Raw genomic sequence first — 13,816 nt, 5'->3', positions numbered from 1 at the left:
ATTAAACTCCCATGTCTAGAAAGAAGGCATCCGAGCATCTGTTTATTACTGTAACTTTTTCTACTCCTGCCACACAGAAATTCTAGAAGTTATCAATCTTTACAGCAATGCCTGACACTATTTCATTCCACTATTAATCTATATATATACTCTATCCCACTATTGAAACTGGCACAGAAATATTCATGAGTTCTTTCATGTGGGTCCTCATCTGGAGAGGCTGAAGGCACAGAACTATTTTACAAAGGAGAGCTGGGATGTAAAGCTGCTCTCTGAACGTAGGAGAAAATTCACCCTGAGCAAAGGGCCAGAACAATGCCTATGCATCAGTTCAGACTCAGGTACACCTTAAAATAGGATTTAATAATGAATTTTATGATCCACTGGTTATCCACTGGTCTTGTCATAGCACTACTGCTTTTCTTCCTTATCCTCAGCACTTTTCCAACAAAGACCAAGAAACCAGACTGTAACACAAACTTTGGTAGCAGTACACTTTGTAATAATCCTGAACCAGGTGCTTTCTTCACTTAAATGATACAACATCTAAGACATTCTCATAATTTGTATACAGTACTCAAATGCATCAACCACATGCTTGCATTTGAACTCAGTTATTTTTAATTGAATGCTGAATACTTTTACATTTTTCATAACCAAATTTCTCCCCTTCCAACAGAAAAAAAAGGGCAAAACTGTGAGTGATTTACCTTATTACAATTTTTAGAAACTTGGCAAAGAGCACTGTTCGACATACTGTCTTTATCTGGCATTCCTAAAAAAGAATACAGAAAATAAATACATACTGTATTTAAATATGAATATAAATACATACTTGGAGTGACAGTGAAAATATTTATTAGTAGAACAGGGAATTTGAGGGTTCAATACTTTGATAACACACATATTAATCTGCAATTTTTAAAGAGCAAAACATTTATTCAGAAAAAAGTTTTCTCTACTGAACACAAAAAACACAAAAAAGCTAACTTGGGTCAATATTCTAAACAGCTTGTTAAGCACAGCTCTTTTTCAAAATTTAGTATCTGAAGCATGGATGCAGGAGTTATTTATACTTTTTCACTTAACATTATCTGTGTCTCAGTACCTGGCAGTCAAATGTCACATTGAGTTTGCACTAATCAGCATTGCTATGCTACTCTATACAATTACCCTGCAAAGAAAATATATTGAATATCTAACATAGGAGACAAAATTTGCAGATGCAATTGCTAGCCATCAGATATTGTCCTGCCTGGCATCCAGAGAATCCCTGGCAAATAAATATAAATGCTTTGATTTACATAAGTGAGGAATTCCAAAGGCTGCCCTTGGATTCATGTCTACAGCACTCTCCCACAGCTTGACAGGTTCTCATGAGGCAGAGACATAACCAAAATTATTTAGCTATGTAACAAAGATGACAGAGCAGCATGTTTACTGCAAGCTCAAGCACTAATCTAGATTATCCAGAAAGTTGTGCAGCCCATCCTAACAAAAAAAAAAAAATTGAGACAGTTTGTTATATTTATTTTACTAGCAGGACTCATGGCCATGTTCCATGGTTCATGTAGCACAAGCAGCAAAATGCTACACGACGTCATCCAGTATGTTTTAATCAACAGGCCTGGGTCATAGTGCAGATTTTGGTGCAGCTCTGTGTACACACTTGTACACAGCTGGGAAGGCAGTTGGGCAGGTTCCAAAGTGTCTTCTACCACATGCACTATTAATGCAGTTGTAATACCAACCTGAATTAAATTTTTAAAGTTCAATACCCAAACCTGGGGAATCTCCATCTTCCCCTTTCTTTCCTTTTCTCATTTGCTTGCCCATCACCTCATATCTAATCTCTCATACTTACTGTCATTGTTGGAGCCAGTTTCCATAACACCATAAGGAGGAGTGAGAAGTCCAGACATATACTGTCGATATTTCTGAAAGACAGCGATGGCACATTCAGTCAGGTACACATGTATAAAGCCATCCAAGGAAATATGTGCTATTTATTCTTGTGTCTCCTGCCTTGTGCTTCTCACACACATGAGATTTGAGACAATCAAACATGACTTTACTCAACACTACAAGGTCTGCCTTCTTGACTGGAGTACACACTGCTGTTATTTCAAAGTTGTGCTAAACCAGTTCCCTCTTTCATCTTCCCCAAAGCATGACTTTAAGGTTTCTAATAAATTAATGTTTTACTTAGCTGTGTGATTTCCTATACAGATTGTTTTAAAGCTCATTTGAAATTACACTACTTATCCGAATCCAAGCTAGATAGCTACTTTATTATACGAATGGAGATGAGCTAAGGATTCATAAAAATCATGTACAACAACAGTTTTGGTGTAAGATTTGAAATATATAGGATGTAGAGTAAAAACTCTATACATTTAAATCCAAGACACTAAGTTTGGTATTCAGAAACTACAAGGCTATGAAACACACAGACCTCACATCTCGTATTACGTATATCCTCATACAAAAACTGTATTAGCAGATGAAACTTTGTAAAAATAACATCCCTTATACCACCACAAGCTACGTAATTGTAACTGATGTCAGCAACTGGAATTTTTCTTCAGTGAATGCTGACGACATGATCAGTAAGGTTCAAAGCTCTGTCTCAAAGCTTAAGAAACTCACAGAAGCTACGAAAATAACACCAAAGGGAAAAAACTGTCCTTTTATCAAATACAAATCAGTCAATGAATAAGAAACACATTTTTGTTTCAAATCACACTGTGTTACAGTCATGATTAAGGATAAACAATTAAAATTCCCTTTTGGAACTGCCAGAAAACACACTTGTGCAATAGGGATTCTGATGTTCAGTGTAAATAAAATTCCTCATACACTCCTTTGGGTGTGCAGTGAGCTCTACATGAACAATCAACCAGCTGAAATCCATGCAGGTTTCAACTAAGCACACACAATAACTGAGAGAGTACAATTTTAGCACAATGGTGGAATTTTAATTTAAAAGTTTTATCCTTTACTCTGTGGAGTTTGGATGTATTTGCTTTTAAAATGTTGCCTGTTGAATTTTAACAATGCTTGAATTATCCTTCATTCATTTCTTTTTCTTGGAAATGGAAATGAAAATATCATCAATTCTAGCATTAAAGACTGGATGTCTTGCATTCTAAATAATAACAAAAGCTACAAAGATTACATTAATCTTAATAATCCAATCCTATTTTTAGACAAGCTATTACATCCTAAAGCTTAGTAACATATTATTTAAATCTCACCCATAATCCAGCTGAATACTCGTAAAAGCAAATCTATGCTATATCCCTGGTCAGTCACAGAAAACAAATGCTATTTCATTTGAGGATAAAACTCTCCTGTTTTCTTTCTCAAACCATTCAGTTCCCATATTCTGCATCCAGTCCCATGCTTGAACTCAATGAGAGGAAGAACACAAGAAATAATTATTTTCTCAGTTCAACTAGTAAATCACACATATAAACCAAGGGAAAAAGTAATTTTCATTGCCAAAAGAGGAAAAAAAAACAAAACAAAACAAAAAACCAAAAGTGTGTCCCAAGGGTTTGAAATAATATTTTATTCAAATAGTAGATAAATGTTTTGTTCAATTCTACTGAGTTTGGTCTTGAAATGTGATTTACAGATGTAAAATTGAAATGTTTCATTTGGGACAAGATAAAAATAAATTGTATAGGATGTTTTTGATGTTTTTCTGTTCTTCTTCATCATCATTTAGCTGATATTAATTTCTTTGTTCTGTTTTTTCCAAAATAGCATTTTCCCAGAAATACATTACTAGTCCACATTTAAGCCACTTCTATAAGGAACTTAAACTGTGGGAAGAGAGTAATTTTTTCTTTTATTTCCTATACCATGTCCACAGACATCACACACTGCATTTTTTTTCTGATTAATTCTCTAATATTTTTCCTGATTATTCTTCTCATGAGACAAAACACAGAACACAGCATACCATTTTCAAAAGATATGAGGGCCCATCTTCAGAAAAAACCTACAGGTAGAGTGAGCCAGAATTAGATACATAACTTTAGAGGAGGCATCTATTCCCATTCAGGCACAACTCATGCTCAGGACACCAAAGTTCACCAAGAACAGACTCGGGATATGTGAGGTAGGAATTTGGTATCACTCCCAAGGATGTCCATTCTGTCACCTCCTGCATGAGGGTCGCAGCCTGTCCTGGGATCAGTCCACTTATGAGTCTGATACAGCAAACCCTGTGAGCAGTGCTGCCTGTGAAGGAGCTCAAGCAGCAATACCAGAAGCAGAAATAATTCAAGGCATGCCCTTGGAAAGCTCAGTTGTTCATACTCCTCCAGGGCACCTCCGCATAAATGAAACTTTCTTCTATATCTGGGTATCTCTGGAGGGAGGGCTGATACAACTGCCTACACATGGTCTCTCATGAGGATATCTCAGTGGGTGTGGGCTGACATAAAAGGTATAATTTATGCCTAAACTTGTGTCACCACATCAGCTAAATTAAATGTCAAGGGAAACTTATTTCGAGGAGTCAGGGAAACACTATTTGCTGGGAAACCTAAGCATGCAAAGACAGACCTAAGTAATTGCATAAAGATTTGCCAGTATCAGATTGAATAATAAAGTTCCAGGCATGAGATCAGTGAAAGCTGAGATAATGAGACCTATCTTGTTACCATACTGTCTGTAAATGAAAATAAAATTCAGTAAATGAAATTATATTCATAGGTGGCATTTAAAATCATCCTGAAGATTACCAGACAAGATATTTTCAAAAGGCTTTTGAAAATATATTCCACAGGTAGTATGAAGTCTGGAAAGGCTTTCCTTATGAAAGACAGGAATAATTATCAAATCATCATACGCTTGTTTATTACCAGAAGTCTTCAAGTTTTGTAAATCCAACATGACAGCAGTTTTTAAAGCTACATTCAATGACCTATTCACTCTGTCTTCAGATTTATACCAATTTATAGACTCTATCATGCAACAGCTTAAATAACAGACAATTCCTACATCTAATCTGACAGCATGAGTAATAAAGACAGTATTTTTTTTCCAGTTGCTGACTGCCTCATACCCATGCAGTGGTGAAAATTAACACGTTTTGACCTTTTCAGCCACGGCTATAGCCTAAAGCAAAGAAGACTGGTGACAAGAAACAGTTGGGAAGAGAAGAAAAGGAAGAAACAGAATCACACACTTGCCCTGCTGGGAAGGTGCTGCGAGGGAATGGTTTCTAAGGCCACTTGCTGTCAGGTCTCTCAGTGTGTTTCTTTGCATGCTCAAATTAAGGCTTTATTTGTAGTTGGCTGCAGTTTGTCTCATAGGCTTTCATGAGTACAATAGGTTTTCTTCAACCCAGGGAACATAATCAGCTATATTTTTATATGCCAATGTTTAGAAAGACAATTACTATAATTGCGATGCAAGCTATCTCTAAATTCCTGAAAAATTCTTCTAGCATACATAGGATATATGTCTTTGGTCTTTGTTGTTAGTCCTTCTCTTCTGCTGCAAATAGTGAAGAGCTAATACTTGTTTACAAACATTCCAGAATAAGCCAGGCACACACAAAGAATATAGATGAGCCTTTGCTGTCCATGTTCACTGTGTAGCAAAACCCCAGGCACTCTAACAGGAAAGACACAGGACGGATGAAGGGAAGAACCCCCCTGGGTATAAAGATTTCAACACAGGTTCTACAGCAAATACTCCCCCCAAGGGCAGCAGTTCTGCAGCTGGCCAATAAGGGCTGTGCAGTAAGGACCCAGGCAGCGATGGTCTGTAGCACTAGGAACTCAGGCTTCTGATGCCTCCCTGTACCATGGTGAATCTACAGATCCAAGGAATCTGTGGCCAGATACCGGGTATTAAGTGTCTTGTAACACTGGGGACAGTTTTGTAGACCTCAAAAGGTGCTTGGTTCAATACATGATCTTTCTTTTTCCTTCTTTCTCCTCTATTCACAATCTCAATCAGTGTCATTTTTTACCATTTCTACTGCCTCCTCCTCTGCCTACCCCTAACCTTGAACAGAGAAGACAAAGCAAAGCCTGCCTAACTTGCAAACTTGGGAGTAACACAAAATAATTAATTTCAGATATAAAGTCCTAAGCCAAATATCAAGGTGACCTTTCCATGCATTTTTCAAAACCTTGTGTAATTATTTCATCAGATGCTCTTATTGGGACTATTGCCTGAGGTCTGCAAAACTCCTGTACTAGCTGTCAATACTTCTGCAATGGTTTCTCTTGGGGAATATATGCTGTAGCTTGGCAATGTGAGCCAGCTTCTCTCTTTTCTTTTGACAATAAATAATTGATCACTGATGCTCTCAGTACAATTCTATTCTTCCTCTAAGTTGGCAGTGAACCACGTCCCTCATGAGCATTACTCACAAGGGCATGCCACTCCCGTGGTGCACTGTTTCTTCTTTTTCTCCAGAACAATAAGGAGAGAAGCCCCTGAAAGAAAGAGCCCGTGAAGATTGTTGGGCCTTCTTTTCACTCATCAAATCAAATGGAGATTGCAAAAGCCAGACTTTTGCCTTAGGAGTGCATACTCTGGTCTTCACTGAACTGATGGGTAAAATCTCAGGTCATCTGCCTGCTATCTGTTTGTGTTATCCAACAAAAAGTGCCTAATGTTCTTACAGATTTTTGCAAAAAAAACCACCCCAGACTGATTATCACACTGATAGTTGTTTTTCATCCCAATCTTGTTACAAAGGGGAAAACAAACAGCACCCTTGCTTTTGCCCAATAGTATGTGCTGAGCCCCCCAGGTGACTCGGCCTAATTCTGACTTCAGATACTGTCTTCTTAGTATGTTTACAAATTAACAAGTGTATTTCTTCTAAGCAAGCTCAATCAGAAAATTTCCATACATTTCAGGTCAATGTCACTTAACTGGCTACCACAAAAAGGGCCTAACCCATGGCTGTTTAATACTAGATTAAAAAAACCATTGTTTGAAGCTGATGCTTCACTCTAGAACACCAAGTATCCTGACTATCGACAATCGTCTGCTTTTGTCATTAACAGAATATAAACAACTGCTGTCATCAACAGCACGGGTAAGAGAACAGAACTGAGGTATTTCTGAGGGAAAGTATAAAGACTTACTAGGAAAATATAATGCTACAATAGCAAAAATGTATTTTATTTTGTGGAAAAATAGAAAATAAGCCATGTGAAGATCTCACCACAACTTACTGAACAGAAACAGATTGTTTTGTATACGTCAGTCTATCAAGTCATTAAAATGTGATAGACAAGCTCTGAAATAGCAGAAGTGAAGCACTATTTAGTCATGTTCAGATAAAATAAATACAGGAAATGCCTGTACCAAATTTGCTGAATCCTGATCCCAGAATAGGTACAGTTTATGTAACAGCAGATAAATCTGCATCTTTTCCATTTACCATCTTCACAATGTTTCTGCACAGCTCTAATCAACTACACTTTATTTTACACCATCTCTTTATTCTGGAGACATGTATTTTCCTGTCACATTTCCACCTAAATCAATTTATCATGCTTGAAAAGCTCTGTGTGCAGAATTTGCTTTATCACAGCATCCCCTTGATATTTCGTCAAGAAGAAAAATGCACCCAACTCTCTGAAATCATGCCAAATAGCAGACTTGGCTACCAGATAGAAAGCCAAAGATAAGACTGCATCGCAAAAAATCTCATCCAAGGAAATTAGAGCATGAGCACTGATTAAGCAAATTACACAGCCTATTCTGCTCCATCTAATTTAAATATAGAAATGCCATCATACAGCTCTCCAATTCTGTCTCCTAGAGAAATCCACTCAGGAAATGCACTTGGGTGGTGACAGGACTTGGCTGGGAGGGGTGGGAAAGATTGCATACACTTAGAAGATGACAAAAAAAACAAATTAAGAACAAAGAGTCCATCTGATTTATGTGTTTTATTTTACTTAAATGTGTAAGCATTTAGAATAGATGTGTAACATAGAATAAATAATGTATTTACAGGAAAAAATACTTAGCTGCCTTTAACATCAAGTTCAAGTTTTTGAAAGTGGCTGAAAAAGACCTTTATACATTTCCATATTTACTTTTTCACTGTGATACCTTTAAAATCAAATTATGTCACCAACATTGAGTTGATCACAAACATATTGAGTGCTTCAAACTCAATATAAGATCATAAAACAAAGATGTGCTCTCCTTTCTTCCTCTTCCTTTATCACATATAGGAGAGAAGCACCAAATCACACCTAAGCTGGAATTCGCTGAACAACACAGTGAAAGAACAATTCTGCACCACTAAGAATCATAAACCTGCATCTTTATTAGCAAAGCCAGCAGATACATCTCAAAAATGAAGAGCAGAACAACTAAGAAAAATGTGCTGTTTCAACATAATTTTTCTTACCATTACAGCCAACCTTTAGACTAACATTAACAGGACTTAGATGAAACCAAGTCTAGAATCATCTCTTGGGTCATGCACAAGAGGAAGAACAATTTCCTAAAGTTCCAGGTACAAAATACTTCCTTTTACCTTCAGACAGTCACACCTCTTATTTTCACATACGCTATTATAATGAGCAGAGAAACAAAGATGTGATCTTTCAGATGATCTCAGCTTGCAAGACAGGTAACAGGAGACTCAGAAATACAGGATGATGCTGGCTTTGTTCAGTTCCTCACCTGAGCAGCTACAGGCTGCCTCCTGCAGTTTTTCTTCTATATTGTGTGCCCCCCTAACTGATCTTCAGCATTTCTCTGGAGCAGAACTTCAGCTGAGACAAAAGGTCATACAAGAGAGATATGTGGAAAGTGCTTTGACAGAATGGTAAATTCTGCAATTGTGGCAGCATAAGCATCTTCTGATATCTTCTGATAATATATCTTAGCCTCCAAAGCAAGCAAAAAGCAAGGATTGTGTGTACTTAGTAAGCTGGAAGTCAGCAAGAACCTCTAAACCAAGTTGCTGTTCCACCCTGAGACTGCCACCTTGAAAATACAGAAGGCCTGATACATATGATCTAAATATCTTTGCATGAATGTAATGAAACAGACCTCATCTGAAAAAATTGATGAGAAACTAGGTGTGTGCTGCTGAGATAGAGAAAAACTGGAAACCTCCTGCTACAGGCTGTGCTCTGACAGTGGGCTGAAGTCACACTCCTCTGTAGTAAAATTCTGTAAGGTCACTACAAGGTCTCTGCAGTAGCTATGTCTTAAAAACAGGTTTTAAGTGCAACTTAAATGACACATTGGCCTTATGATGACACTGTGCACAGCAGTGGCTTTATTCATGGTTATAAACAGTTTATTTTCTTCCCTCCCATTACATATCTTTTTAAAGGAGATTTGAAATAAAGAAAAGGCTGGTGAGCTGATCTGTAACTGCTTTTCATATTTATAACCTCTGAACACAGAAGTACGTTAGTCTAGAAATTGGTTTTCATCTGGAAGGAAACTCTGGGTTAAATATTAATTCCTCTACAATCAATATAAACCTCTTAAGTAGTTCAGTGGGGTCACTCTAACACTGCTTTTGCTTCTCACAGAAATAAGCACACATCAACCTCCAATACTCATCTAACATCAAAGGCTTCCTTTTAATGGATAATTCTCCAAATTGATTGTTTCTATTCAATTGTGCATAACAATAACGAGGATATTTAATAAGTGTAAATAAGTAAACATACAATTTCCCTTATAACATTTATCTTTCTTCAAAGCTTTTTAAATATTATTTTGATCACAGTGTGAGCTGCTTTAAAAGCAGTTTGTGCAGCTCAATCAGGAACACTGTAGAGAAATCAAAGCAAGTACAATACAAAATAAGAGGGAAAAATGTAAAGACAAAGTAAAAAATTATATTTCAGGAAGTATGATTGAACACAGTCTATTTCTTGCAGAGAAAAGCATGTATTCTGACAGAAAATCAGACTGATTTTCACAATCAGACTGATATCACCTAACAGGAACCCAAAATACGTGGGCCTCCAATTCACCCAGCAGTCCTTGCAATGGGACCATTGGAATTACCTTGTCAGCATAAACCTCTCAAGGGTCAAGCTGCTCAAATCTGGAGTCCCCTTCATGCACACTGCATTACAATAAATGCAGGAGTTCACAATAATGTTTCAGCTATTTTGTAAAACAGTGTTTAGTTACATTGTTTTACATCCACATTTACAGTCCAACATCTCATGGCTCTCAGGTCTGAAGTTTCCTACAAAAGAAAGACCCCTTAGCAGCACGTTAAACATAATCCCTTTTTGTACAATAGAATATTTTCTGAAGATTTCAAAATGTATTGGATGGGAATGACTGACTTTTATCAAACTGAAGTACAAACATTAGTAACAGTGATTCAGCTGTGCCATAACATAAGGATTAAGTAAACTGCATTAACAAACTGCAATGCAACAGCCTTATTCAGATGGGACAGTTTTCATGGTTTTTCCTACACACTGAGATCAGTGCAAGTGATTTCCTCAAATCACAGACAATTTATTTTGCTGCCAGTGCTGCAGCTCTGACCTGGAGTCCTGCTGTGACTGTTTGTTGTACAACTCTCTCCTTAGGCAAAAAATAAAGTAACACTATTCCCTTCAGCTTACCCTTAGAAACATTTTCAAACCTCATGACAAGAGGGGGCAGTGAGGAATGGAGGCACACAGGGATGGGAAAGAAGTAAGAAAGTCCCACTGGAAGTTAAATGTTAGAAAAGAAAGAAAAAGTAATAAGAAATGAGAAGGAAAGGAGTGAACATGGAGGGAGGACAAGAGGGGAGTGCAATACACAGCCTAAATAGACTTCTTCAACCTACTGGAGTTGTCACAAGGAATGAAGAGACTACATCAAGGAAGAGGGCACAGTATGAAAAAAAAGGACAAAAAAAAGAGAATGTGACGCAGCTTATGGATATGTCTAATAAACAAACTCCCTCCTCTGTCCTTTTGCCACTGAGGAAGCAGTTCAAAGTGACAGAAACAACTAGGCTGGAAAAGACCTTTGAGATCCTCAAGCCCAACCTATGACTGAACAAGACCTTGTCAACCAAACCATGGCACTAAGCACTACACCAAGTCTTTCTTTAAATACCTCTAGGAACAGTGACTCCATCACTTCTCTGCGCAGCCTGCTGCAGTGCTCAATGACCTTTTTCTGTGAAGAATTTCTTCCTAATGTTCAACCTAAACATCCCCTAATGCAGCTTAAGACTCTGTGTTCTTGTCCTATCTGTTGATGTCTTAGAAACAGGTATACAATTCCACGATAGGCAGAAGCTTGGCTCCTTAAATTTGGCTGGTGTTGAGATAGTTTAGGTTTAAAGATTATGCATATTGAGATGAAAAGCACACAAATCAAGAAGTCTGTGCCAATTATCCAGTCACAAGCTCATCTCTAGTTTCTCTATTTACTTAATACACAACTATTAAGTAAATAAAAGTATTTAAATATTTTATTTAATATTTTTATTATCTGCTTTTGTTTTCTATTTATTTCATTTTCTGAAAGGGTGTTTCCTTCACAGTACAATATATAACCACAAAAAAATGGTAAACTTGATTCCTCATTTTCAGTTTTCATCCCACCTACAATCTGTCATGTTATTCATCATCAAGATTAGAGCAGCATTTGAGACATGCAGTGGGGTTCAGTAATGAAGATGCACTGTAGAATTTCTTAAGTGAAAAAAATACTACGGAGATTTTAAGGCTGAACACATGACCAAAAGAGAAAAATGAAACAAGAGGAACATGAGAAAAATGAAGACACAAGATAATGAAGGGTAAACTACAGAACTAAACAGAATAATAATCTTTCCAGAAAAAGAAAAGAGAATGTAAAGAGAATATCATAACATCAGTCTCCTCCTTTGTCAAATAGAGTTCTGAAATCAGCTTAACTGGGGTCCAGCTTTGCTAAGTTCTACACACAAAATAAAAGGTCAGATCCTGTCTCCCTCCTCCCAGACAGAAACGTCTAGAGTGCAGTTAGGGGCAGGATGCAAGCAGGCAAGTGACACAGCACAAAAGATGCAGAATGGCACAATTTAACTAAACTCAAGATGAGAATGTTTCACCAGAGAGTTTTCTTCACATAAAGCAAGTATGGTTACGTCAGAGGATGAGCTCACTTAGAACAAGAAGTTCAGAGCTTTGGCATTCACTGTAGGACAGACCTCCAAAGACTGAAACAAAAATGGCTTAGGAAACACTTTCCCATCTATTTATTACACTCTTGCACTGAAGCTGTACAACCACAAAGGGATGCAACTAATTAAAGAAACGGAGCCAACCCTGTCACAAACAGAGTTTTAACTAGATATAATCAGATCCAAAGAGACACAACTGTTAAGTTTACATAGGACTACACAAATTATGATTATGGTGATGTGGATGGTTGTAAACAATTACCTATATGAGAAAGGGAAAAGGGGTTGCTGAAGACTCACTAACAGATCTTCAAAGTTAGCCACATACTATGAGTGTACAACACAGCACTTCTCCAAGAAAATTTAGGAAGCATATTCCCCATCAGAGGGGCAATGAGTAAAGCTGATTCTTGCACTAAGACAACTTTTGTCAAACTACTAAAAGATGTTCTGAATGAAAAATCCATGGCATTTATGTTGTCAGTCTGAAAGATTTGGCTTTTAGAAGTATTCTAAAACTTAAATTTGGTTTTAAAAGTTATCTATTCAATAGACAACTTATTAGGAACTGATACAATTTTTTTAACTTTTTGTATTTGAACTTTTATGTTTCCATTCCACTGGAGCAAACAGCCATTTCTTCTGGGTTTCCCCTTGCACATGGCTAAAAATAATTTCATTAGCATATTGAAATCTCAGCCTAACTCCTAGATGGATAGATTTCATGAAGTCAGGGCATACAGTAATAGACCATCAATTTTGGAAGTAAAATATCATTCTAGTCCACTATTTTCAACTCTTCTCTTCTTATATATGTTTGTATTTCCTCCTCACACTTCATGGAATCATGTTTCATCTGTTTATTTAAAGGACGAAAAAACATTATTAAACACATTAGGCAGTGCTGGGGAGGCCCCACCACCTGCTTCTCATGAGCCCTGGCAGTTCTTGTTCTGAACCAATTGGAAATGATGTATTACACGGAATAATATTTACACAAAGCAAACAGCAGCACTAGATAAATACACAGTTCTCACATGGAGAGCAAACTAAATTGGTTTTCAGTGAAGGAGGAAAAGTAACAGTGCATGATATTATTGCACTATGATTTTGAGTAATTTCTGTTGATTATCATATGAAGACAAATGGGTTGTTTAAGATTTACACTGCAGATCTTGAAAATTCAACAGAGGCAACACAAAATCATTTGCAAAAAAATATTGCTCGAAGAATGCAGTAAATAATTGTGAGTCTGGCTGTGCAGTGGCAGCTGAGAGGAGAAAGCATCTTGTCCACTTCTTTTACAGTGAGAAGTTCCTGATGATTTTTCCCAACATTCTCATTAAAAGCATACCCAACAAACTTCAATTGTTCCTTCTATTATAATTGTGGCCACCACGTGTCAGACCTCCTGCACTAAATCAGGCATGGGAAGAACTTTGTTCTGCTTCTCTGCTTTCCTAACAAAATGCAAATATTTTGTCTAGCAGGCAATTCCTCCCTTTCCCCCCTTCTTCACAGAAACCCTTCTGATTTCAGTGGAAAAAAATTAACCAAATTTGAGATAGGGTTTAAATAGGGTCCTAGAAGCGAAACAGAAATTAGTAATAGGAGAGAGGTCCCAAATAAAGTGTCACTACTATGGGAAAAGAGGGCAGC

General features: G+C 37.1%; 1 protein-coding gene across 9 annotated transcripts in view; it reads right to left on the bottom strand.

Annotated features, from left to right (window-relative positions):
• RAPGEF4 (Rap guanine nucleotide exchange factor 4) overlaps positions 1–13,816 on the bottom strand; it is a 150,886-nt gene that overhangs the window by 77,407 nt on the left and 59,663 nt on the right. For all 9 annotated transcript variants that reach the window (XR_005257603.1, XM_038142848.1, XM_038142849.1 and 6 more), the window contains 2 exons: positions 1,865–1,937; positions 711–775 (listed from right to left, as the gene is read on the bottom strand). Coding sequence is in view for 8 of the 9 variants with exons in the window: in XM_038142848.1 (XP_037998776.1) it covers positions 711–775; positions 1,865–1,937 (138 nt within the window). In the remaining variant the exon portion in view is untranslated. The remainder of the gene's footprint in view (positions 1–710; positions 776–1,864; positions 1,938–13,816) is intronic.

Source organism: Motacilla alba, chromosome 7, assembly GCF_015832195.1.
Source record: "Motacilla alba alba isolate MOTALB_02 chromosome 7, Motacilla_alba_V1.0_pri, whole genome shotgun sequence".
Classification (NCBI taxonomy): domain Eukaryota; kingdom Metazoa; phylum Chordata; class Aves; order Passeriformes; family Motacillidae; genus Motacilla; species Motacilla alba.
Note: the sequence above shows the minus strand (reverse complement) of the source record. Positions and strands in the feature narration are given on the sequence as shown.